This window comes from Choloepus didactylus, chromosome 11, assembly GCF_015220235.1.
Source record: "Choloepus didactylus isolate mChoDid1 chromosome 11, mChoDid1.pri, whole genome shotgun sequence".
In the NCBI taxonomy this organism is placed as follows: domain Eukaryota; kingdom Metazoa; phylum Chordata; class Mammalia; order Pilosa; family Megalonychidae; genus Choloepus; species Choloepus didactylus.
The window spans coordinates 27,537,799-27,564,819 of record NC_051317.1 but is presented as its reverse complement, the minus strand read 5'-3'; the positions used below and the strand labels follow the sequence as shown (position 1 = coordinate 27,564,819).

The 27,021-nt window shown below is 51.5% G+C and overlaps 1 protein-coding gene across 1 annotated transcript in view; it reads right to left on the bottom strand.

Annotated features, from left to right (window-relative positions):
• Positions 1–3,053: 3,053 nt before the first annotated feature.
• IRX1 (iroquois homeobox 1) overlaps positions 3,054–27,021 on the bottom strand; it is a 51,548-nt gene continuing 27,580 nt past the window's right edge. The window contains exon 4 of the mRNA XM_037799300.1: positions 3,054–3,349. Within this exon, the coding sequence (XP_037655228.1) occupies positions 3,073–3,349 (277 nt within the window). The 3' untranslated portion in view covers positions 3,054–3,072. The remainder of the gene's footprint in view (positions 3,350–27,021) is intronic.

The window sequence follows — 27,021 nt, the reverse complement described above, 5'->3', positions numbered from 1 at the left end:
AAAGGACTTTTGGTACCATGGCGTTTCTCTGTCATTCAAAAGGAGAAGAGAGCAATGGACAGTCTTGTCACTAATAACACATAATGTGTTTGTCATGAAGCAATGGAGCCTGGAAATCGGCATAGACAGCACCATGCTGTCAACAGCAGCAGTTTCAACAGTTGTCAAATTCAACCAGATGATAACACTGATGTTATTTATTTAAATATCAGTCTAGTAAAACTTGATTTGCACCTGATTTTAAAACTGCACATGTATAATAGCTACTGCAAAAGTTTATACCATCTTTATTTTTATACATCTTCAAGTGACAGAAATTAAAATAAAGCATGTCGGCACTAGGGAGTGTTGAGGAAGGGTATTCTCTGTCTATGGAGTCCGAGTGCAGCTCACGTTCAAGAACCCCAACTCCAAGTGGGCTCTGAATAAACTTAGAAACCCAGGGAGCCACCATGACTTACCAAGGCCTCCTCCGAGCAGAAAGCAGGACAAAGCCGTCTCATAACGCACCAATCTGGGTGAACTGGTACCCAAGCCCAGAACGGGTGCCCTCTCTTGAAAACACATTATATAGTGCTCCGTCTCTCCTCCTTCCATTCAAGCCCAAGCCAGCGGGCAGGGTGGAGGACATGCTAAAATTCTGTTCTTTTCTAATCCAAAGTCCAACCCATATTATCTGCTGATACTATACAATAATCTCTGACCAGTTTATTCCTTCCCTAATGGGTCTGTGCAGACAATGCAATTGGCTGCAAGTAACAGAACACCCTACAGCGAGCGGCTTAAACAATAAGGAGTCTTCCTCATGCAACAAGCTCTCCGGAGGTGGGTGATTCAGGGGCTTGATGACAATGGCGCCAGATCTCTGAAAATCCTTCAGCCTTTCTTTCATAGGGGTCATCGTGCCTCATGGCCTCAAGATGGCTGCAGGAGCTCCAGGGAACCAGCCTGCTTTGTGGACAGGGAAAAAGGGACAGCTGCAAGGAGCTTTTCTTATTTGAGACAGCCTTTTTTGTTTCATTTTATTTTCTGGAAAGGGGGCCTCCCAGAAGATCATGTCTTTAATCCTTCACCAAACATCTCAACCCCATGCTCACATTAAGCCTACCCCTGGTCCCAGGGGAATGAGGTCAGCAGGACAGGTCTAGAGTAGCCCTGGATCACACCCTGGAGCTGCAGTGCCCTCGCTCATTCCGCCACTGGAACCTCTCCAGCTACCTGAGCAGATCTGGTGTCCGGGCAGGAAGGATGGGCAGGAGGTGACGGTGGACCTGCCACAAATGAGCCTTTCATTTCAAATTTTAAAATACTGCCACACTGGCTGATAACTTAGGCAGCCCTGAGAATTGTAGGAAAGTCCACAATTTATGAAAACAAACTAAAAGTTTATAAAAATGTGCCCAGAAAATCGGCCTGTTATATATAATAACAAAAACACCAGTTTGGTATATCCAATATCGTTTGGACAAGATTCAATTCTATTTTTAGGAGATTTCAATTTCCTTTCACATGAACTCTGTGAAATACAGTATGTGGCATATTTATAGTGACTCTTTTGAAGAGTGTTACACTTCTGGACCCTTTAATAAGCCTAAACAAGATGGTCTCCCCTCACCTCACTGAGCAAATAAATAGATGATCCGACCTATCACAGAACTAAGTACTGCACCCCCCTCCTTCCCGAATTTAATGGTCGTGGGGCCGCCAGATCCTATAACAAAAGCTCTCTAAAGATGGTCTGAGGTAATAAAGACAGTAGTTAAGGCCATCTGGTGATTCCATTCAATTTATTTCATTGACACGTCTTATAAATAAGAAAGCATAATTTCCAAAAGCAATCATGGAATTTGCTATGCAAACTATGAGCCGTGGCCCCCTCTGCACCTCTTTCCTTCTAAGGTACATTTGGGGCTACTAACATCATGATAATTTTGCAGTACTTTGCATTTCCGAAGCACTCTGCAAAATTAACCAATTTATTCTCAGAGAATGGAAGACGGAAGTATCAGCGATGAAACGAAATAAATCGGGCGAGTCTTTTCCATATCCGATGCTAACCGCCCTAGACACACACTCTCTAGGGGTAGATGTTTATTGTCCCTTGTGTGTGTTGCTTGGGTGCCCATCAGTCACGCGAGGTGACCCTGGGGGAACGGCTCTCGCATCGCCTTCAGGGAGACGCAGCCTCACTCCCCTCCAGACACGGAAGACAACAGCAAGGGCTCGTATCCACGACAGCCCATGGCCTCTGCCACCAGCAACGTCCCTAAAGACACCCAAGGAGCTGGGACAGTTGGTGACTGGAGCTGGCCCCACGCATCGTGACCCCCGTGCTGAGAAATTCGGCTTCTTTTTCTAGAAGAACACTGCCCAGATGTGTAGAGTCCCACCAGCTGTCCCTGCCATTGGAGTTGACTTACTCCAGTGAGACTCAAAACATTTTGGGAATGCTTCCTTTGGAATTTTTCCAGGCCTGGTGACAATGAGGCATATATGTTTTGGGATGGCTTAGAATTTTAGAAGATGTTGAAGAAGAGTTCTGAGATGTTTCAGGCAGTGGAAGCGTTATCTTTTAAGCATCTTGCCAAGCTCAGCATGGAATGCCACTCAGCAATACAAAGGAGCCAGCTCTCGGCCCTCGCGACACCTGGCACATTGCAGAGGGTCATGTCAAGAGTTGAAAGCCAATCCTGAAAGCTCACACACCTTATGTTTCCATCTACCCACATCGGGATGAGGAGAAGGTGGGTGCAGGAGGGAGGTGGGTGCAGTTCTAGGGGGGCAGCCTGAGAGACCCTTGTGGGCACAACACTGTCACGTACGTACCTTGAATTGGAGATGAACATGAATCCACACAGACGGCGCAATGGCACATGACTAAATGCACACACAAATGAGTGCACGCAAAGTGAAAATCTGGATGGGATGTGTGGGTTGGGTGCCCGCCGAGGTCTGACTGTGATATTGCACCATATTTTTTTTGGTAAGATGTTGCCATCGAGGGACACTGAGTAGAAGGGTGCATGACGTCTCCGTATTATTTTGTACAACTGAATGAAAATTGACAATTATCTAGAAACAAAATGAATGTTTAATTACAAAAAGGGCAGTGCCTCCAGAGACTCTGCTGGAAAGGCTGTGCTCAAGGGGCAGGCGGAATTCCTCTCTCAATTCGCAGTCAAGTGTCTGAGTTGCTGCCCCTTCACCTCCTCCTGCTGAGAGCTGGTTCCAAGGCGCACGACACGGATGGGGTCCACAGGGTCTTCGGAAGGCTGGTGGGTGGGGAGGGGCCAGCATTCCCAGTCCACCTGTTGTCTGCTGTCTTTTGGCCAAATCTGACACCACATCCCTGTGAAAAAAACAAGAATTTCATTCATCACTTCTATGTCGTTGTTAAACGCATCCTAGATCTCCCTGGTGGGGCTTGGAGACAATGTTCTGAGGACGCTGAACCAGGCCTAACGCTGCTCGGAGGAGCTAAGAGGCAGATGCTGGGGAGAGTCTGTGGGATCCTAAAAGCCGATCGCCACAGCACCCAGGGTCCTCCCGCGAGGCAGCAGTCAAGCCGCTGCTTCTCTGCCCATCGCCCGGCGTCTCCCACCCTTCCCTGTGTAAAAACCCAAGTCACCACCACAAGCTCCCAGGGCCCCGGGCTGCCCCAGCCGCACCTCGTGGCCTCATCCCCTGCCCCCTGCTCACCCCTCCCCTCCCCTGCCCCTGCCAGGCCCGCCCACCCCAGGTAATGTGCACTTGCTTCTCTCCACCAGGTCTGCTTGTCCCTCAGTGTCCACAGCCCAGGCACAGCCAGGTTCTGTGATACCAGAAGCTTCCATGAGGCCAAGGTAGGATGGGGGGGCGGGGGGTGGACCACTGCTCTCAGAATACAAAATTACCAACAAGCAAATAAGGCACCAAAGTGAATATTTATTTAGAATGAGAATCTCAAACAATTACAAACTTAAAAGCTTGATGAGCATCACATATCCTAAAACCGGAAACAGTAACATCATAGTTTATTAATCAACTGCCAAACATGCTTCTATAATATTGCTTTCCTACTTTTTTATTGCTTCTTCACGTGATGATAAGTCACAGAGACCACTTTCTGGAGAGGGACTAGGGCAACGGAGCCTTGGCTCTAGCATGGTGATTGGAATCTGGTTTTCATTTTTGAAGCTTGGAACGCGTGACCTGGTACCTTTGCACACAGGTGTGCTTGCTGTTTGTGTTAATGCACCAGGTCTGTGCTCTGCAAACACACACAGGGATGCCCTGGTTTCGTCTATTGCAATATTTAAGCATGAAAGGGAGAAGGGAAGTGCAGAGAGCATGTACAGAATACGCTCCTTTATGGGGAGCATTCCTGGCAGGTGTGAGCTCCGGAGTAGACGTAGCTTTGCCAACTGAGTCCTCCCCGACAAACACCTGTGCGCAGGTGGTGACTAGAGAATGTTCTGGCTCCTGCACTCCTGGCCTGGCTGCTCCTCCCACCGCACTGGGAATCAGTGAAGGTCACCCGAGGACACCTCACAGTGAGCTGTGCCCCCGGCCCGATCTTCCAGCCCCGACGCGGAGGCAGCCCTGTGGGTGATTGGAGCGTTCCCATCAGAGGCTGCATCTGCAGGGGCAGGGAGAGTGTTCACAAACCACACACCCTAGTCTCCAAACTCAAACTAAAGCATCCCCAACTCAACCTCAGCAGGACTCCAAAAACATCTGCAGCCTCTGGGGCTGCTCAACTCCAGGGAATGAGACCGAGGGAAATTCAGAGTGGAAAGGGAGATCCTGATGCAGGGGAAGTGGGCAGCCCTGCCCACATGTGGCTGGGACCCCCAGGGCCTGGCTGAGGCTCTGCAGGGAGCCCCGAGACCTGGGCCTCCTGGGCTCTGGAGACGCTCCCATCTGCAAGGCTCAGGCTGACAAGGTTTGGGTTTTCACTCTGTCGTCTTCTCATGCCTCCTTCCATCAACATCGTTTCCTCCCTGCTCCTCTCCCTCATCACTTGTATCATCTACTAAACCCTATATTTCACATTAAATTGTTAATTGTCCGCTTCTCATCGCTAGAATATTAGATGCTCCTTCCACTGTGTTCCCTGCTGGATCCCTGATCTTAGCAGCATCCTGGCACATGGAAGATGCTCAGTGAATATTTGATGAATAAAAAGACGAATACCATAGTGTCTGCAATCATTCCTCAGCCCCCCAGTTCACGCACAAATGCCAGCAACTTCTGCTCACTCCAAGCAGGACATCGAGGAAGCCGATGTCTTTTGGTATTACCCTGGAGGGCCCGATCTGCCTTTTGGCACTTTTAGAATAATCAAGGCGTAAATAGGAATGGGACCTGGGAGACCTCGGTAGAGGGCCCAGGGCTGTGGACAGGGGCAGGGGCAGGGAGACCCCTGAGGGACGCAATCCGGCTGAGCGAGAAGGTCTGGAGAGGGGCTGCGGAGTCAGGTAGCCGAGAAAACGAGAGAATGAGAAAGGCTAGCCCCATCCTGACCCTCTCCAGGGCCGGGTCCCCGGGATCCCCTGCCCGCCGTGTGGGTGGCATTGTGCTCCGCTAATGGAAACAGACCCCAGCCCACCAGGGAGCCAGGGCTGAGCTTCTGATCGCGCTGGGTGCACAGACAACTGCTCTCAAAGAGCAGCCCTGGGGAGAGGAGATGCAGGGCAGTGGCTGCTGGACTGAGCAGCTCAGATTTCCAGGGATGCATCGTAAGCACAGGGACGTGAAAATACCCAGACTCTTTCTGCTGGCACAAACATGACCAACGCTGCTCACCATTTGCCGCCGTTAGCATACTGAAGTCTCGGAAAAGTCCTGCAGGAAAGCGGCAGTGTGTCGGTGTTTAACTCAGTGTCTCCCATGCTTGCAGCATCTCCTTGAGGCTCAGATGGTTTTGTAAAAACATTTCCAAAATCAAAGTGCTCCTGGTAAGAACTATTGGCATTAAATGCTCTCATGGCAAATTTACTCCAGAAAAACTGCAAGTAAATTAATAGTGTATATTGTGAATGTCAGCACATTCTAGTTAATTACCCAATGTTCCATCATATTTCCCTAGAACTCTCAGACTAGAGTTTAGGAAAAGTGATCTTATATGGAAAACCAAGCTGACATGTACACCAAAATGCAGCTGATCATCAGGGACAAAACCAGCTGTAGGGCCCTGTGGTGACATGCTGGTACTTCAGCAGCCCTCCTGCACACAGAGGCACCAGTTCCTACCCCAAAGACTCTGCACTGTGCCCTGAGGAGTGAGCTGACTCCCCGGCCCCACCCTTCACTCCACACCCCCTTGCTCGGCCTCCTGCCTTAGTCCCTGGTTTTGAATCAGCCCCTTTTTACTGATGACAGGCCCAGGTGACCCCAGCCTTGGCTCAAATTCCTTCTGACCCAGAATTCACCGGGGCTCAACGTCTGCAGAATAGAGACCGATTGACCCTCCACCTGCAACCTGGTCCAGGAATCCCAGCCCCCGGGCACTGCCTGGGCCCCCGCTTGGCCAAGACAGGCCCTGGCCAGGTCTCTGGAAGATTTGCCCCATTGCTACTAAGGCCTCTTTTGGCACAGGTGAGCCGTGTTCTCCCTGGAACGGTCCCACCATGGACCTCTCAGCCCACCGGGAAGCCTAAGGGGCTCCTGATCCCCAAACACACCAGAGGCAGATAAGGAGTCACCTGCTGCTGCCCAAGCCCAGCCCTAGGGTCCAGTTCCAGGAGGAAGGCAGACTCCAAGAACCCACGACACATGTGGGTCTGAACCCTCTCGGAGCAGGGGAATCTTTAATCATTTTGAACCCAAAAGATTTGTCCCAGGTAAATAAAATCTGCATAAATGCACAGAACCACCATCCACCGACCCTCTCCCAGAGGGGGCCCAGGACACTTAAAGACCCGTAGTGAGTGGACACTGTCTGATGAAACACAGACAACGGCTGCCCAATGCCAGGCCTTGGTCTAAGTTCCAAAATATTGAAATCCTCGGTACTTCAGAATGTAGCTCCCCTGGGGGAATCTGCTTGAATTAACAATAAACGTAAGAGTCCCCAATTTCAGAACATGAAACTATTATGCTAGAGCCTTCATTGAGTTGTTATCAGGACCCAGCAAACAGCAGAATCACTTTTTTCTTTGCATGTCTTAATATAGAAAGTGATTTTCCCCCACCTTTTGAATTTGAAAAAAATTCAAGCCTATGGGGTAAACTTTTTAAAAAAATAGTAAAATGAACTTTCATACATTTATTAAATGTGAATGTTTTGCCATGTTTGCCTCTCTTTCCTCTGGCTCTGTGTCTGTCTGTCTGTCTCTCAATACATACAAAACCCACCCTTAATCTAAACCACTTGAAGGTAAGTTACAGACATCATGACTCTCACCCCTAAACACTTCATCAGAGATGTTCCCCTATATAAACACAATCCACTATTACCATAGTCACACTCCAGGATTTTAACACTGATCAATAATCTTATCTAATATACTTTCTAGTCACTTTTCACAGTTCCTCAGTTTAGAGCTATTTTGTTTTTTCATTCAATCCATGGTCCAATCAAGCATTGAATTTGGTTGCTGTGTCATTTCATTTCCTTTTACTGTAAAACAATACCCCACCTCCCTTGTATTGTTGTTGTTGTTGTTTTGTCTTTTCTGGCAGTGGGATTTTTGAAGAAGAGGAGTTAGGTGGAGAAGGCTGCACGATCTGCTTTGCCTGCTTGTTTCCTTGTGGCTGCACTCAGCTTGAACGTGGTTAGCAGAGTAACTCACTTCCTTCAGAAAGCTGTGTTGTCCTCTGTCCCAAGGCAGGTGAGACTTGATTGAGGTGAAACAGCACAACCATCTGTGGGAGAGAGGCTGAATAAACCCCACTACATCATCATAATGGAGCACTACTCAGCTATAAGAAAGAATGAGGACAGTCTCTACAAACTGATAGGAAGTGATTTCCACATATGCTTTTAAGCAGAAAAGAAAATTTCAAAAAATATATATATAATATGCTACATTTTAAAAGGCTAGAATTATAAATGAATCTCTATGCATACTTACTTTTGCAAAAAGAAACACAAAAAGAGAGACCCAAAAAAAGAAACACAAGAAAGAGAGACCCCATTCTTACCTGGGGGAGGTAAGAATGAAGCTGAGATTTCTTTGAGAATTCTTTGGCCTGTGTTTTAACTTTTGACCATGAAAATGTTTTCTGTAGCCAAAAAAGTAAAGTTAAACTTAAAAAACTTAAATAAACAAATCCTCCAAGTGGATTCATAAAGACATGGATGTAATTGTGATTTGTTTCAGTAATATAACTACCAAAAAAGGCAAATAAATCATTTAAGTAACTTTTGAACCAGAATCACTCTCTTCTAGCTACTGCCAAAATAGAGCTCCAGTGCTGATGTAGCAGCATGCTCAGAGCAAGCACAAGATGCTGCATAAGAAATAGGCAGTGGTCAGTAGAGACAGAAGTAGCAGAAACGGGGATGTCAGGAAGGGAACCCACTCTCTGGCATGTTGGCCGGGGTTTTCACTGACCCTCTCGTTTCTTAGTCAGGATGCACCTCACCAAGTGTCCACATTGAACACATTGGCCAGGATGTAGGGCTCTATCTTGGGCAAAATAAATGGTCTGTGACTCTGCAGGGGCCTGACAGTTCCTGGGGAGCAGCTGGAAGGGACCCCCGGTGGCTTGGAGCCCTCGAGGGCAGCAGGTGCTGCACCTCCAGCTCTGGGTGGAGGGAGCGACACAAACAGAACCAACACTCCCACACGCTGCGACAGCAGTGCAGCTGCCGTGCAGCCCGGTGCCCCGGGATTGCCACTTCATCTCGACAGACGTGCCTTAGCAGCAGAGAAGTGGCACCCACTGGGAATGGTAATGCACTTATTTCCCTGGCTCCAGATCTTGACATAGCATTTACAAGCTGGATTCAGGTGAAGACCATGGAAAATTCACAACCTCAGACATCTCCATTGGGTAGGTAACGAAAAGCATGTGTCGAATGGCTCTTTCAATATTTCCAGCGCCCTTCTGCCGCCCTGAGAATCAGGTGACACCTGACTGTTTGGGTAGGGGAGGCTGCATCACTCCCACCACTGAATTCCGACAGGGATTTAATGAAGAGTGAGATGTCAAGCACCAGACAGACATAATTGCCTGCATTTTCATAATTATAGACAATATTTCACAGTGGGTTATGTGTTAGAGTCTCATCGGATGTGCAATTCAGCAGGAGAAAAATATCATTTTTCAGACTCCAACACTTCTGGGCGCTGTCCCCAGATCCACTGTATCCTTGGCTCTACTTGGATCTAGAGTGAGATGCTTAAACCTTCTGGGCCTTGGGTTGATCATCTGTAAAAGGATTTTGTGAGGACTGGATGAGATTGAAGTGAGTCAGATGGAGGTATCTGACGTAGAATAAGCGACTGACCATTGTTAGTTCCTTCCCCTTGTATTTTAAGCTAGGTAGTTGCACTTCAGAGTCCAGGAAACAGGTAACAGGCAAACAGAAATAATAATTTCTCAATTACCACTTACAAAGCCACAGAACTTATTTGCAAGACAGTCTCTTGTTCGAAATTCATAAAAATGAATCTCTATTTGTTTCTTTCAACTTGATTTTTTTGTCAAATTGTTTTCCTGCCATAAATTTTGATCAGTCAAATAGACTGAATTGACCAGAATATTTTATTGCATTGCAAAGTGAGTCCATTTTGGAAGCTACTTCTCAGGTATTCAATAGTTCTGAAATAGTATGCCATGCCATTTATTTATCTGAAGTAAAATAGGGAAACTACAACTTAATTATTAGGAAGAGGGGATTTGAATCTATTACATCATCATCTAAACCTCGGTCATTAACAGCCCCTTCTTTTCCTGTCTCCTTGGCACCAGGTTGGAGTGTCTGATGGATGTTATTTGGTTTCCATGTGGTGAAGGGTTTGACATCTCATTCCCAGATTTCCAGACCGGAACTTCATATCCCAGTCATCACCACTGACCAATATTCCTAAAAGATTTTGTGGAAAAAAAAACACAGACTGCAGTTTAGAAATACTCACTCTAAGATTATACAACTCAGGAAACTTTAAATTAAGGTGAAAGCAGTTGAAAATCAAACTCAGAGTTTGCTTCGCCTGCTCAAAACTGACAAAGAAATATGGGGCTGGGGGTTACAGATTGAGGCATTAAGTTGTTTTGTCACTCCAGGGAATTCCTCAGAGCACCAACCAATGAGTTCTTCAGATGTTTCAATATCCTCCCTAATGGAGTCATTCCAGGGGTGAACATTCCCCAAATGAAACAGCGCAAAAATAGCGGCAACTATTCTGTCAGTTAGGATAATAAAAAACTCAAAGGGGAAATACGTGGATAGTAATATCAGCAACAAATAGCATCACTGCCTTTTCAAGGATGGACCAAATACTAACACGCTGGATTCTGTTGCTACCACGGGTCCTAGTGTGGAAACTGCTGGGTATGAAACAGAAAAGTGACAGTGAACAACCTTCCTATGGTAGGTGATGTTTTCTTAATTGGAGAGACAATTTCACCCCAGAGGCCAGCTAAGGAGTGAGGTGAGCGTCACAGCAGATATGCAGTGTACACGGTCTGGAAGTCACCTTGAGGTCCATGTCTCCATGGGGACCGCAGGGTGCAGCCCATGGCCAGGGGACAGCTGGACACGGCGTGGACTCAGGCTCAGGGCACGGTGGTGTAGGCGGCCCCCGTCTCCACGGACCGGAGAGTGCAGCTGCCTCCTTGGACGAAACGGAACAGAGACAAGATGGGAGGTGATGTGGTGGAACCATGTCCCCTGAAACAACGTCCTCGTGTCCTCACTCCCGGCACCTGTGACGGGGCCTGACTTGGAGGCAGGGTCTCTGCAGATGGAGTCACGTTCGGACGAGCCCATGCTGGGTGAGAGTGCGCCCCGCATCCGGGAGGACGGGCACCAGGCGGGAAGAGGAGATTCAGGCACAGACGATCCAGAGCTTGGAGGAGCACCTGGAGCACCAGAAGCTTGGCGTGATGAGAGGCCAGAGAGGATTCTCCCCCCGGGTGCTCAGAGGGAGCGGCCTGTAGACACTCCGATTTCCAGCTTTGGGCCTCAGATCCAGGATAGAATGAACCCCTGTTGTTTTAAGCTACAACTTTGCGGTGCTTTGTTGGGGCAGCCCCAGGACCCCAGGACGGGAGGGATGGGCTGTGATGGTCCGGTCTGCCCAGCCAGCACCCGGCAAGTGGGGACACACTGGGGACCCCATCCTCCCTGCCACGTCCCGGCCGCACGGCTCAAAGCAGGCTTCTCGTCGCCCCCACCGCCCGTGTGCTCGGGCCTGGGATGGGCTGCTACTCCCTGCATTACCCTCATCCCTGGTGGGCGGCCAGGCCTGGGGGCCCTGGACCCCCCCCATCCCTCCATGGTCCTGGACACCCTCCGTCCAGCTCCAGAGCTGTTCTCCGGTCCCGTTCTCTCAGTCACTCCCACTCACAAGGACTGGGGGGTCGGGGCGCGCAGGAACCTCCCTGTGCCAGTGACCCATGAGGGAATCCGGGAGCCTGTGCTCTTCTGTGTTCCATTTCTACGTTTCATCCTCCTGGGGGAGGACGCCCGTCACTCCTTGTCTATCCTCCTGTTTTGAAGTACGACTACGCAGGACCTCAGAGGGCCAGTGGAAGCTTGGGAGTTCAAGGAGACCATAAATAGTCCTGACCCTAAGTATGAAAACCAAGGCCGGTGCTGGCAGGCAGGGAGGCTCTGAAATGTTCGCGAGGATTTGTATTCAGGCCAAGCTCCAACAGAAAGCCTGGTGAGCCCAGAACCTGTCTGTGCTTCCTTCCGAGGGAGTGGTGGGAGAAGGAGCTAGAAAGGCTGCATCATCCAAAAACAGGAAGGACCGTCTCCACCCTCGGAGCACAGAGCTTTGCTAAGCAGGTTGTGAGGAACAAAAAGTTCCCGTGAGTCCTTAGGAAAAAAAATCCAGCAGAAAGTTCGTCATTCCCAAAATTAAGCTCATAATAGTTTGAGCAAATGATTTGGCTTCAACAGTTATTTACTGAATTTCATAACCCAATGTTAACCAAAGTCATAAAATATACTGACTTAGTCTACACAAAAGAAGCAGTGCTTCTCAATCTCCATTTCCAGCAAAGCAGTGCCTGGTTTTCATGTTTAGATGAAATTGATTGAACGAAAATGTGTTATAGATTGCTGCAGAAATTAGAATTCACCCAACAGAAAAATCAAAGGCATCACTTCTCTCCTGTCCTTTCCACTCCCGACCTTATGATCAAGCTGTTTGCCCCACCCTGGTTCTGGGGCGCTGCTCCAGCCGTGAGGCCGGCACCCCGCGGAAATCCTTTTGGGTAGAAAACAAGCTCTAATGACTTTCTCCCGGAGTTGCCCGACATCAGAGCAGACTCTTGTGAGCTAGAGCCACAACAGAGAAGGGTTCTGTTCTCTAGAACGTTCTAGCAGAACTGGCCCGTCACTGAGAGAGGTGGCCGAGTGGCATCGCCGCACTGCACTGGGAGCCTCCCACCCCCACCCTCCCGCCCAGGACGCAGCCCTGAACCTTATGTTTTAATTCTTCGTGGAGTCCAGCAGGAGAGTCCCTGAAGCACTAAGCTCCCAGTGAACCCAGTGCATGAGGTTTCCAGGGAACAAGACCCATGCCCCAGCCAAGCCAACGCCCAGCCTCCTGCAGCCATGGGGACCACTTATAGTTTTATTCTGTACAAAGGGCTTTTATCATGATACAGCAGGAGTAGAGCTGTGTTTTCTAGGCTGGGAGCTCTCTAAACCCCTGTTGATGAGCCGAAGGCTACAGAAAAGCTTCTACCTTTGGGGGAAGCAGCACCCGCTGGTCTTCAATGTCCTCCCTGCTCAGCACAACACAGAAACTGGGAGCCCAGGGGGACAGGGGTAATCACAGGCAGCCCTGGCCCTGTGGTGGGGAGGACCCTAACCCAGAGAGAGAGCTGACCGGTGGCCCCTCCAGGCCACCCACAGAGCACAGCCCAGGGGTGGCAAAAGGAGCTGGGCCTCCTGGCAGCCAGGGCCAGACCCTTCCTCCTGCAGGACAGAAGGAGAGTGATAAGACTGAGGACTTGGCGTGAACTGTGAGGTGTGTGAAGCCACCACTAAGATAATACAGAGACAGAAAATTCTAGAGGCCAAAGTCAGAAAGTAATTTAGGCAAACACTGGAACATGGCCTGATGGGCCACGGATGTTTAAAAGCAAAGGCCTGCCTGGAGGATTATGGCTTTCTGATATTAATTAGCAGACACACTCCCGCGGCCCTGCTCTGTAAGATGCCAAGGCGAGGCCCCTGGAATCCGTGGTCAGTCGGGTATTTCTCAAGACCATCCCACAGAGGCCCTGGGCTCCCTTTCGTGTGCCCGCCCGGACCCGAGCTTCCTGAGAGCAGAGGCTGCTGCGTGCAGGACACACCTAAGCGCTCGGCACGCATCTGTGGAGTTATCGGGTTGGTGGGTGACTGACGGGCCCAGCAGGTGAGTGAGCGAGTCAATGACCCTTCCCGCAATTGACAAATGGGCCTCAGGCTCAGATAGCCACGCAGGGTCGGCCGCTCTCGTGGAAGCAGTGCTGGCGTGAGCCGTGTCCTTGGGGGAAATGGGACTGTACAGACAGAGCCGAAGGCCCTTGGTCTAGCCAGTTCTGTCCTCCAGTTGAGACATCTTGCAGGGCTTGTTGCGAGGGAAACATGGGGGACCAGAGCTGATCTGGAAAATCCAGAACAGTCCAGTGTACATCTGAGACCACACTTAGGGATCCCAGAAGTCTGGATGCCAGAAGAGGAGATGAAGGAGATTCTGGAAGCCTTGGCTTTGGGTGGTGGGGACACTCCTTTCCAAGGTTCCTTCTAGAACCACAAAGACTTCCTGAGGGCGACTCTGAAACCAACCCCAGCCGAAGAGGCAGGAGTCAGCCCAACAGCCCCCAAGAAGGCAAACCCAGAGTTTCCCTAAGTGACCCCAGCGAGAACAGAGGGGCTTACCAGGCCTGCCCTGCAGGGCCTCAGGGGGCTGACTGCAGGCCACCAACCACCAGGCCCACCACTCTTGGGCTTCACGGAGAGAGCTCGGCCCCTGCACAGGGAGAATTTGCCTAACACGCCTTCCACATCCTACCGGCTCATTCCAGCTCGAGCCCTGGCTGGCCGCCCTCTTCTCGCTCTCATCCCAGGTGGAGAGCCACACCCATGTTTGCAGGGTGCTCAGAGGCTGACTGCCACTGAGAAAAGCCAGGGGTTCAAATCTGCTCCAGAACCATCCTGAGGATGCTCACACACCTCTGCAGGACAGACGGACGAGGTGGACCGAAATGGGTGACGATGGTGTGGGATGAAGGACACTGCCCCACAGCTCTGCACACTGTCGTCATGGCAGGGCTGGCAGGAGGGACCCCGGGTTTGTAAGCTCAAGGAGCAGGAATCCACGGGGACAATGCCTTCAGCACCCACTCCTTGTGTGGCAGGTTGTGTGTCTTGGGGACAAGGGTCTGAGGGGATGTGGAACCTAAAGGAAGAGAGGGTCAAACATGTGTACTTGTGGTCCGGAGGAACTGGGCTTGAAGAAGGAACCTGGAATCAAGTGAACCCAGCGTTTCTGGACAAGCGCTGGGATTCGTGGTTCGGGATCGCCTGCCTGGCAGGGGATCCAGGCGCCGCCTGCTCCTGGCTGAGCCCCTCTGGGGGAGCGAGGCAGACGCCTGATCTGTGGGCGCCACTGGTCAAAATGCCCCAAAGCAATAAGCTTCAAAGGTGGACCCAAAACTCCCACAGAATGCTGGTTTGCAGTGGGCTGGCTGGGAAGCCAGGAGGTGTAGGGGACGGTGCTCTGGGGTCATGTCCCTGTCGGGTGTGAGAGGGGCTGGTAATGGGGTGAGGCCGGTGTCCTCAGCTCCAGGGTGACTTGCCTGCTCCACCAAGAGACCCAAGTTCTCAGTTCTTGGGGCAGGAAGGGTGCTCAGAGCCCACCTAATGAGCTGGGAGCTTGGAGCCCACCCGACGAGAAGGGAGCTCAGGGCCCACCCGGGGAGGAGGGAGCTCAGTGCTCACCACGGGGAGAAGCTAGCTCAGAGCCCACCAGTGAGGAGGGAGCCCTGTGGGTGCTGCAGGGAGAAGGTGCCTGGCGCCTGCCACCAGCCCGTGGTGCAGCTGCCAAGGCACCACCTGGATCTCGTCACGTGCCCATCGCTCCTCCCGAGTGCTCCCGGTGTGTCATCTCCTGAGGGACACAGATGAGCACACGGGAGAAACAGCAGAAAAGCTGCAAAGAAAGTAAGTCAGAGGACATGCCACAGCCGGGGTCCTGTAGGTGTCTTCTTAAAAATGCAGTGGGGGCTGGTGAATTTCTGCAACATCCACATTGTGCGTGGCTCTCCCGCCTCCCGGGGGCTTGCAGAGGGTGCCGGGGTCTAGCTCAGGAGAGCAAATGGCTCCTTCTAGCAGGTCTGCTTCTCAGGCAGTCGGCAGATTGGGCAGGTGCTGCCCTGCCCACCCGCCTAAGCACGGCTATCTTTTAGTGCCAAGCAAATCGGTATTCACAAGCTCCTCTCCCTCCGAGACTGGCTCCTGCCATTTCCACTTTTGCATTTTCCTCTCCCCGCTGTGGGCTTTGCCCTCTTTCACCTTGATGGCCCCATTTTGCCTGCAGAGGCCCACGAGCGTCCCAAGGCTGTGAACGTGTCCAAAAATGGAAATGCTGAAGATTCATGGAGATTTCTGAATGTTTTATGTAAATTCTAAGATTTCTGGCCATTTGTTTATTCAAGTTCCTTGTTGTCATCTTTCAGTCTCAATTAGCTGCTGCTACTAAAGTGACAGCAACGTAGACTTTTTCTTTCTTTTACTATCCGGAAGGGACCATGCTGGACAGTGGCCGTGCAGACTCTTCGTAGACTTGTGATCGGAGACAGCCCTGTGTCTACCGTCAAGCATTGTTAACAACGACAGGTGTTTGCTTCGCCATCTGTAATTTCCAGGGGACAGGGAGAGAAGGGGTCACAGCACAGGCCCCGGCCGTGAGCGGCTTCTTCCTAAGATGTGACCCTTAAAGGCAGCACCCAAAGGGCGACTGAGCTGAAGCCCTTCATTCCCGGCTTGTCAGTCCTCTCACAGGAAGCTAAGCCATGCCTCTGGCCGCTGAGCCAATACGAGGCTTCCAGAGCATTCCGGAAGGCTGAGCTTCAGCTCCAGAAGGAAGACAACACCCTCGGGAGGACGACAGGAGCAGAGGCCCGTTCCCCTCCTGCGGCCCCCACCCGACTCAGACCACGCCTCGCCTGGGAAGACGAGCCCTCCACTCTCCCAGTGTCCGTCTTTGCTCCCCTCTCTCTGTTGTGTTTTTCCAAGTCCTAAAAGCTCTGAGACAAAGCTGTTTCAATGGGAACAATGGAGAGAGAAGAAGCCCTCTGTTCCTTGGCCTCATGGTGTCCCTGGGACCTGCACCCAGATGCCCAGGCTGGGGTTTGGCGTCACTCGTCCAGCCTGTGAACTGCCCAGGGGAGATGCTGGCTGAGACCCGGAGGGGCCGTGTCCTCCCCCCATGCCCAGGCTCACCAAGCACGTTCCTTCTCTTTCTCCTTCCCGTGAGTCAAAGGCAGAACCGACTTGCACTGGCTTCCTTCGGAGAAGCTCCTTTCCCTGAAAGCAGAGAAAATGTGCTCTTCCTCTGGATTCTCTGGAGTCCACAGTGATTCACACAAGGCCGGGCATGCAGGTGGCACTAAGGACGTTTGTTGAATGGATCACGACTGGTGGAGGAAATGAACGGGAGTTGAGGCCACTTTTCTCACAGAATATGTTCTTGCACATCAGCAGGTGGGTGAAGGCAGCCCCCTCCCTCAGGGTTCCCCAAGCTGTGGTGGGCAAATCCACATGTCAAATTCAGCTGGGGAGCATCTTTAAAATGCATATTCTCAGGCCCTGTGCCAGACTTAAAAATCAAACTCTGCATTTAAGCAATTTTAGGTCAAAGTCTGAGAATGGCCAGTTTCCCCTGTGGGCACTCAGCTAAGAGGGTTGGGGAAGAGACCTTTCCAGAAAAAATGGACTGAATCACGAAGGCCTGTAAATCCACAGTTAGTGCTTCATCTCTTTGTCTGTGAAATGCAAATCAAATGCCTTTGGAAAAGCCACCTTAAACTTAACACCTTATCATGGATAAGGACAGCAGCTCCTGGTGGGATCCGACATTGTCACACTCACAGGGCAGCAGGATGTAGAATGTCCTGGGAACACACAGGAAGCCTGAAGCAGAGAATAGGAGGACACAGGTAAAGGGGGCCGGACATCAGCAGGAAAACCCCAACCAGGACACCAGGGCAGTCTTGGACAGCGGTCTGAGTCCTGAGATTTTATGAGCAAAATGGTTTAGCCGATGAACCATCAGCTTAAAGCCCACCTCCATCATTCTCCAGCACGGCCACCTGGCTCAGGTGACTGGGCCTCTCTGAGCCTTGTCACCTGCTGCTGGGTAATAATCCCACCTGCCTGATGGCACCGTGGGGGTCTGGGGAGGGCACAGCGAGATCTCCCCATGCACCAGGAGGCTAAGTGGGGCTTTCCTCTTGTTGCAAAGCTTCAGCTCAACCCCAGAGGTGAAGAGAACAGACAAGGACCCCCCACATTCTAAAGAGGGATCTTGGGGGTTCCCTCCAGGACGTGCCATATAGAGACCCAAAACAGAGCCTGTGGACCTGGGAATGTGAACTTATTTGGTAAAAGAGTCTTTGCAGATGGGACCGCAGTAGAGATCCCCGAGTGAGCTCATCCTGGAGGTAGGGCAGCCGTAAGTCCCAGAACAGGTGCCCTTATAAAGAGAGGGAAATTTGGACACAGTGACACAGGAGAAGAAGGCCATATGAGGAAGGAAGCGGAGGTGGCACTTGAGCTGCCCCAGCCGAGGAGCTCCAGGAGCCACCAGAAGGAGCCCCATGCAGGTCCAGAGGCGGCGCGGCCCTCCCACAGCTGGAGTTCAGGCCGCTCTGAGGTGTCTCGGATGGAGACCCTGGCAGGGAGCTGAATGGCCCCCGAGCCCGGCCAACGAGGGGAAGACGGGATCCATGGGGACAGGACGCCACGGGAGACGTGCTCGGCTGGGGCTCCCATGTAACTGGGGAGGGGTCTCACCAGCCAGACAGAGTGAGGGGCTCCTGCAAGAATTGGGCCCTCACCCCCCACCCAGCGAGCCCGCCCAGAGGTGGGCACTCACCTTCCCTCAGGGCTGCGGTAATTCCCTCTGCCGCATCACCCACCACAGCGTCCTCTTTCGATAACAGTGGCCTCGGGACAAAGGCTCCACCCGACTAGATTTTATGGCACCAAACACAATGTCACCAATGAATAAATGATTGGTGAAATCCAGGAGACGGACCAATGAGAGGGACAGTGACACTTAAACCGAAGTCTGAAAATGATGTTTTGCCTAAATTAAACAAAGGGGAATCTGTAAACAAATATACCGCAGGTTCACATGTGACAAGTCGAGACTGAAAGCCTGAGACCCGACACCCGCTACCTGAAAAGACCTGCAGCTCTGCCGAGAGGCCGTCCCGAAATACAACCCCCCAGGGCAGGTCTGGCTGCAGCGACCCAGGAGGCTTTACCTGGAGAATGCAGTTTGCTCCATCACAGTCCTTCCGTGGTGGCCGCGTGAGACCTCCAAGAACGTCCTCATAATGTTAACGAAGAAATCAGTATGATCGTGCAATTTTCTAATACAAATTAGACCAGCCTTCAGTGTCTTTGAAATGTAGTGTGTTAAAATAGTGTGTGCAGGTTAAAAGATACAGATTTGGAGCACTAGGATTTACATGGAATTATCACACAGGCTTTGATAGAGCCCAGGACTGATTCAAAAGAGCAAGTTTCATGCGAAGCTGTCTCATTTTCTTTGAAAGCCACCTTGATCTCCGCACAGCCATCTATTAATTATATTACAGATAAGGTAAATAAAAGTGTTGTGATATGGAGATCACAGGCTTCTCTGTTCTTGGGGAGACTGAAGTCTGGGCTCCTGCAAAGTCTGTGGGCAACAAGGGGTGATTAAGGTGTTCTGTAACAGAGGGGCTGTGTTTATTTTGATGCATGATGGAAAGAGCTGGGGTTCAATCACTGAGACAGAGAAAAGGGGTGCCATGGGGACCTAGATTTTAGGACACTGCTCCCAAGGAGGGCAAGAAATCTTTCTTCCTAAATTATTGTATTTATATGAATGTTGTATGCAGTTCTCCGACACATACGTGTGCGTGCTAATGTGAAGTCCATCCCAGAAGCCGTGCCATTCAGTATCAGATGTGCAGCTGGCCTCCTGAAGTTTATCCGTGGCCAGGGTGACAAGACAGACCTGCTCTGATCCATGGGGTGGGATCCCAGGATCTCCGGAACAGCTCATCAAATGATTAAATAGAGTGAGAGTTGTCTTTTGGGGAAAACTTTGAATTTTGCCTAAACCATCTGCGGGCTCAGGGGGTCCGAGAGCCTCTGTGTCCCCACTCACGAGGCAGGTGCCTGCTGTCAGGTGTTCAGCCCCACAATCCTGAGCACTGAACGTCCCCGGCCTCTTCCAGGGAGCAGCTGCCACCTGGGAATCTGTTTTAGCCGGAGCTCCAGGGGACTCCAGGGGCCCCCTCTGCCATAGCAGCGTTTCCCTCCGTCCCTGGGCTGAGCCCACCCAAATGCAGCCACAGAGGTGCCTCCGGGAAGGTGTCAGGACCCTGGGAGCTGAGCCCTGAGAACGGAACCCCTGGGGGCACCACACTCGCCGAGGGAGCTTGGGAAGAAGCACCCGGCCCTTCAGAGTCCCCCGAAAACGGCTCTGGCTTTGCGCGGGCAGTGCCCACGCAGCATCTGCAGGCACTGGGTCGGGTAACCAAGACAAACTTCCCAAAGACCTTAAGGCAATAGAAAACTTTGCTCTTTTCAAGGAATCGGGCCTCTTTCCCCATTGTAGTAAGTAAGGACAAGGCTCTTGAGAACGGGGATACCCTGGAGATGTAACGGTGGACACGCAGACAAGCTCCCTGCCTTCAGGAAGCTTACAGACCTGAGAAGATACAGGTAGTAAGCTCCAAAGCTCATAAATACACAGTATGCCAGGTGATGATGAGATTGTTGGAGAAAACTGTCCAGGTGGGGAGTGGGGTGTGGCTATCAGGAAGGGGTGGGGAGGGCAGACTGCTCGGGAGGGTCTCTGCGGCTAGACAGCATCAGTGGGAAGAAAGGCTCACAGCCCTTGGGGTGCCTGGAGGAGAGCGGCCTGGACAGAAGTGCAGGGCTCTGACGAGGGGCCCATGGGAGGCTTCATAGAGCAGGAAGAAGGCCAAGGCAGTGGGGCAGGGGAGAAGAGGGCGCTGGCCCCATTGGGGTCCAGAGCATGGGGCATGACAGCTGCAGATGGTTGGAAGAAAAGGGCCTTTACCCCAAGGAAGCAAGACGGACGTTCCAGGGGGTGGAAGCAGAGGGTGGAAGGATGTGACGGACTTTTCCACGTGTCTGTCTGCTGTGCTGAGACTGGGCTGTAGGGGACAGGGGTGGATGCGGGGACCTCGTTAGGAGGCCACTGTGACTGCCCAGGAAAGCAAGCTGCTGGCTTCGGTGGAGTGGGAACAGGGACAGTGAGGAGAAGGTTTGAGTCTGGAGGCATTTTCAAGGCTAAGCCAACAAGATCTCCAGAGGGTTCGGACGTGGAGTGCAAGCAAAGGGAGTGCCTCGGTTTGCCAGGACCACTATAGCCAAGTGCCCTGGGAGGGTTGGCATAAAAAAGAGTTTATTCTCTCCTAATTCTGGTGACAAAGTCCAAAATCACAGTGTTGGTGGAGCCACACTCTGTCTTAAAGAGGGGACTCCATCCCTGCCTCACCCAGGGCTTCTGATCACCACGCCCCTTGGCTTACGGGGGCACGGCTCATCCTCGCCTCGGTCTCCATCGTCACTCTCTGCCTCTGCCTGTGTCCAAGTTTCTTCCTTTTGAAGACCCCAGCCATGCTCTTCAAGTACCTTCCCCATCCAGTTTGACCTTGACTAACAACATCTTCCCAGACCCTATTTACAAATAAGTTCAATCCTCAAGACCTGTGCTGAGGACCTGAACGTGTCTCTCTGGGGAACACGATTCAACCCACAATGGGGGCTCCAGGTGAGTCTGAGTTTTGGGCCCAGGCCAAGCCCTCGTCTCCATGTCCTCATCACAGATCCAGTGTCTGGTGCGTAATGGGTTTAAAGAAGTGTCAGCGAAAAGCACGGGTGCCCTGCAATGTGTTTCCATTTTATTTCCAGTTGGTGTACCTGTAGTAAGCCTTGCTATTGGTTCATCAGCTTCCGCTTCCCATGCTCCTGGTTTTGTACATGTAATTTGTTAACCTTTTGGTATGTGTGCCTGCTCTGCAATCCACTCAGACTGCCTTCAGAAATAGATGGGAATGAGTGAAAACTAGAGCAAATATATGCCCGGGTGTCAGCATTGTGCTGCAAGCCCTGCCTGTGGGCAGAAGTCAGTCTGCAGCCTCTTTCCACCTGTGCCTGGTGATCTTTGATGGCTTTGATGATGTATCTTAGAGAGCTCTTCAGTGGACCCTGCTCATATCAGGCTCTAATAGGCTCAGGGTGAATTTTCTCTCAGCACAAGGTTCCCCCATGACCCAGGCATTCATTCACTCCGCAGGTGTGGACCGGGGCCAGCAGGGTCAGGTGCTGGAGACAGAGCCCTGCCCAGCCAGATGTGTCCCCCCAAAGGACAGGGGTTCACTCTGCCCCGGAAAGGACGGTGAGTTAGAAGGCTGGTGGAGCTGCCCAAGGTGAACCTCCATAAATGCACTAGTAGATTCATCACGACAGCAGTTCCGAAACAAAGCTTTATCAGGAAAACCTCAGGGCTACTTTTTGGTAAAGCTAATGCACATTTTAGAGAAGAAACATCGAGTTATCTACCTTGTTGAAAAAGGAAAAATTATTCATGGATGAAGTCTTTGTTAACACTATCTTAGAAACCATCCAAGTGAAGATGGATGTTTGAGCAAAGGAAGAGTCAGAAGTGGCCACAAAACCCAGCCCTGGTGCACCAGCTCCCGGGATCTGAGAACCAAAAGGAAGGGCCTCGGCTGTCAAACCTTCAGGGGCCTAGAGGAGATGTGTTCACATCTGACCCTCTCACCTCGGCTCTTATGTTCGATGTTTGAAGCGAGCTCGGGAGATGGAAGGGTGGGTGCTCTGTAGTAAGTCCAGCAGCCCACATGTGTAAGTAGAAACTCTGAAATGCAGACATGACTATCTCCAGGGGCAGCACCAAGGAGAAGGGAGGGGAGCGCTCTCCTGTAATCTCCATCAGCTTCCCCAAAAACATCCCAAGTAGAAACAATAATAAATGAAACAAAATGCTTGCCTTAGAAACACAGCTTTGAGAAGTCTCCTCTCATTCACTTCCCAGTGGAAAAGTTCCAGAAGTGTCCCTTATACTGTCCTCCTGAATGGCCCAAAAGTGGCCAAAAAGGCTTCTTACACGGGTAGAGGCTGAGAACCTGGGGAAATGTGTGAAAACCTTCACCCCACTCCTAAGTTGAAACATCCTCACCATAAAGGGTAACAGGGGCTTTTATCAATTCACTGATTAAATAATTGTCTACTTTAAATTCAAAATTGCTCTTTAACTATACCTTTTTGTTTTGTTTGCTTTGGTTTGGTCAAGACTGTAATGATAAATGGCAGCAATTACCCCATTGGAGCTACCGATAACCCAATTTCATAAAAATTCATTTAGCTGCTGTTATTCCTGATCTTTTCATTAGAACAAAGTTCAGCAAATTCTGGTTGACTGCATTGGACATAAATATATGAAGCTTTAGAGTCTCAAAATGTTTCCTATGGAAAAGTTTTCTCCCTCTGTGCCTTCACTCTCCTGGACCGCCTTCCTCCCTCCCCTGGACTCAGGTAACATAACTCACCTGGAGAGCCAGCAGAAACGGCCTGGGGCCTGTCCACGGGGAACCCAAGAGCATCTCATCTGCAGCTTCAACCCTCCCCGTTAATCCTTAAAACTCCCTGGTAACAAGAGTCGAGTTGTTTCTGTTATTAGTGCAAGAAGGCATCAGGGGTGGGTGGGAAGTTCTGGAGGTGAGGGCTGTGAGCTGCGTGAGCACAAACCACGGCAGCGTGTGAACCGCGGGGTCCGCTCTGCCCCGTAAATCCAGCCTGCGTCAGAGCCGGGTGCATGCTTAAAGCTCAGGGCCCCCTCTCCCCACAAGAGGAAACCACAGGCTCTGGAGCAAAGTGCTTGGGACCACGGTGGACATGCCCATGTGCCACCGAGCTTGCCGGGAACCCAAGGACGAGCCCCCCAGCCCTGGGATGGCCCCTGCGGACAGCCGCACCGCAGCTGGCCCAGAAACTCCCTGGCTGGTGAGAGAGACTTGGCCCGAGGCCTCTTCCCTGTCTCAGGGTGCTCTGCACCCATTTACTGGCCAAGTGAGTGTGTAAAACCCCAGGGCCCTGGTCTCATCCCTGTAACCTCCCCATCAGAGCTCCCGTGAGGGGGCTGAGCCCATTTCCTGAGACCCCATCACCACACAGGTGAGCTCCAGATAGGTTGGCTCCGGACTGCGTCCCCATGAAACTTCCTGCTCTCTTGTCTCCACCTCGGAGCCTGCTTCCTGGGGAAACTCACCTGTCAAATCTCACCTGTGGACCCTCAAACCCGAATTTCCCCGTTTATAAACCGTGGGACCCGGTCAAGTCTCTTAACCCTCTCTCCACCTCTGTTTCCTCACCTGTCTGCCTACTCCACACGACTTCTTGGAACTCCTGCTGCCATGCAATAACTGTCCCAAAAGACACTAGTTATCATACACACGCTTTTGACGGCTTGAGCTCATTATCCGCATAAAAGACTGCTTGTTTTTACTCATTTATGAAATGTATATTTCTTGCTCTTTCTTATAAACCACAGTGAGATGCTTCTGCATATAAATTTTCTGCAAGGAAGCTCTTTAGAAGCTCATAACCATGGAGCAGTATGATGTGACTTGCATTTAGAAAGCCCCCTGTCCCCATCTGCCTGCACCCCGGTGACAAGCCTCGAGGAGTTCACTGGCCCTCCCTGCAGGGCAGGAAGGGGATGATGGTGGCTGGAAGCAGCACAAGGCGAGGAAACGGTGAGCAGTGGTGGGTTAGGGGCAGCTGTTGGAGGAGGCCCTGCTATGGGGCGAGGGAAAGGGAAGAATTAAAGATGGACCCTGGGATTTGAGTCGAGCCCTGGAGTAATGGCAGCTCCTTTCGTTGCCCAGGGGAGGAGAGGATGTGGAGCAGGTCCGAGGCTTTTCTTTGGACATTCTGGGTATAGACGTCCCCTCGGATACCCCACGTGGACAGGCAGCCTGGTCCAGCCCACGGGAGCCAACTTCGGGTCCAACTGCTCTCTGGTGCTATCTAGAGTCCTGGGGGTGGATGAGGCCGTCTAGGAGAAGAGGCAATGAGGAACCAGGAGACAATCCACTCAGCACCCAGGTCAGTGGTCAGGAGGAGCAGCGAGGTGGCCAGGGTGCCGGGAAGGAAAGCCAGGGGCAGGAATCGCAGGAACAGGGCTTTCCAGGTGGGGGTGGGGACACCTGCGCCGAATGCCACAGCGGGGCTGAGCGGAGCAGATCGGCCAGTCGACCACGGGCTGTGCAGGAACGGAGGTCTCGAGAGCTGGATGGGAACAGGTTGTGTGGAGAGCTCAGGAACGCAGCCCGATGGCGGGATTTAGGAGAGAATGGGAGTGGCAGAGCTGATTGTGAGTCTAGATCATATGTGACGATCTTTCGAATGGAGAGACAGCTGGAAAGAGACAAGGTCATGGCAGGGGCTTTGTTGGTTGGATGGAGTTAGACGGGAGATATTCCAGGGTGTTTGGACACTGATGAAAATGATCCAGCAGAGAAATTATAGCCCATAATGTGGGAAAGAAGGGCCCCGCATGAAGGGTGAGTCTTGAAGGAGAGATTAGGGCAGAGGGCTCCCCGGGAGGGGAGTATCTGGACAGAGACAAGGCAGATGGGGGGGAACAGCATAGCGACATCATGGGCTGAGTGGTGGGAAGACGAGGGGTTCCTGCCTGACTCTGTCACCGGTGAGAGTGGAGATGTGAGAAGTGTGACGTGGTGTCCTCGAGGGAAGGGAAGCTGATAAGGCACAAAGATGGCAGGACCTGTCCTTCAAGAGCAGCCATGGTTTGCCCTGCTGGCCACGGGCTTCCAGGGGTTCCCAGCAGGACCCTGCTCTTCAGCTCATCCTCGTCTGCTCCACGTATTTCTGTGAATAGGATGCCTAGAGTTCCAGACATGGAAGGGTTTACAGCAGCCTTGAACTCTAACCAAGCCAGCCCCATGGAACCCCAGTGATGGAAGGAACTGAGGGCAGGTACCATGACCAATACTTACCTTTCTTTCTCTGCCTGCCTCCCCAGCCCACCCCGCGTGCTCCTTCCTTGGAGGCAGAGCCCCCCAGCAGTCCCCGAGGCTAAAAGAACAGGCACCTTGCTCCCAGCTTCCATGACCACCTGTGCATGGCATGGGATCCCAGCTGACCTGAGGAAAAGCCCATTACTAGGCTCATGGGAAAGATTTTTCTTGCATATTGAAAAAAAGAAAATTAAGGAAGGACACCCTTCTTCCTTGAAGGCCAAGGTCACGAGTGTGTGACCTGGAGGCGTGGAAGCTGCCTGTAACCCTGCCCCTCCCCCCAGGAGGCAGAGCAGAAAGCCGGAGGGTCCTGGGTCTCCAGAACGTCTCTGAGCTGCTCCCAGGTCTGGAACCGGCCCTTGCAGAGGACCACCGTGTGGGAGGGCACACAGCCGGGAGGGGCGGCCGCTGCCGGGCGAGCAGCTCCCGACTGGCAGGAGCGCTAAGTGCCGCTACTGCTCGGGGTGTCGCAGGTATCGAAGGCGCCTGGCTCACAGGGGCTGTGCACCAGTGTTTGCCGGAACGCAGATCAGGACACGCGCACAGTTAGCCAGGAGCAGCATTCCAAATTAAAGTAGAATAGAAAATAGCAGCATGCAGTGCACACGCTACAATTAAGTACATTTCTGGGTACCCTTTTTTCAGTCGTCTGTGTGTGTCTGTATGGACATATATGTACATGTGCACAGCATCATTTTTTAAAATTTTTGTACTGCAGGATGGTCTGGATTTTGTACTTTTGATAAAAAAGTTTGAACAATTGTACTAAGTGAGACTAGTGATTTTTGTCCTAACCAAAGTTGCCCTCCACTCTCCTTTGCCGAGAGGAAACCAGCCCTCACTGCAGCCACCAGCTCCGTAGAGGCAGAAACCATAAAGAACCCGGGGCTCCAAGCCCGTGCCACTTTCTGTTGTACCAGTAGCTATTTCGTTGTTGTTGAGGAATGTAGAATAATCATCAATGACAGTAACTAGCAGAATCTTTACTATTATTATTAGAGAAGTTGTGGGTTAACGAAACAATCATGCAAACCTGGAGAATCTTATGGCAATGGATTTCCAGGAGTTCTATGAGGGCACAGAGAGAAAGAAAATTGATATATTAATTTTTAAAAATGTTTATTATGGTTAATTTATCATCAGTATGGTTTCCTGGAGCAACTGGCAGTGGTGGGATCAGTGCCCTCTGGGTGGGCGGCTCTGCCTTCCCGCCAGCTCGTCCCACGGCTTCGTTGGCATCCACACGTGTCCTGCACCCGGGCATGAAGGGTGCAAGGGCCCGTTATGTGAACAGAGGGGCGGGAAGGCGGTCCCCATCCCGCCTGGTAATCGGCATCTCTTTTTCTGTTGCTAAAGCTCTTTAAAAAAAGTGATTCCATAGTCAAGGCGCATTGATTTTTGTAAGTTTATTTTTATAAACTGAGGAATGCAATTAGGTGGCTTTTATCTGAAACATAAATCTGCTCCCTGGCAGTTGAGGGTTCAGGGGCAGTAAGGAGCTGGTCCCTGGGGCTGAGGATCCCCCCAAAGGGGACATGCACAAGAAGG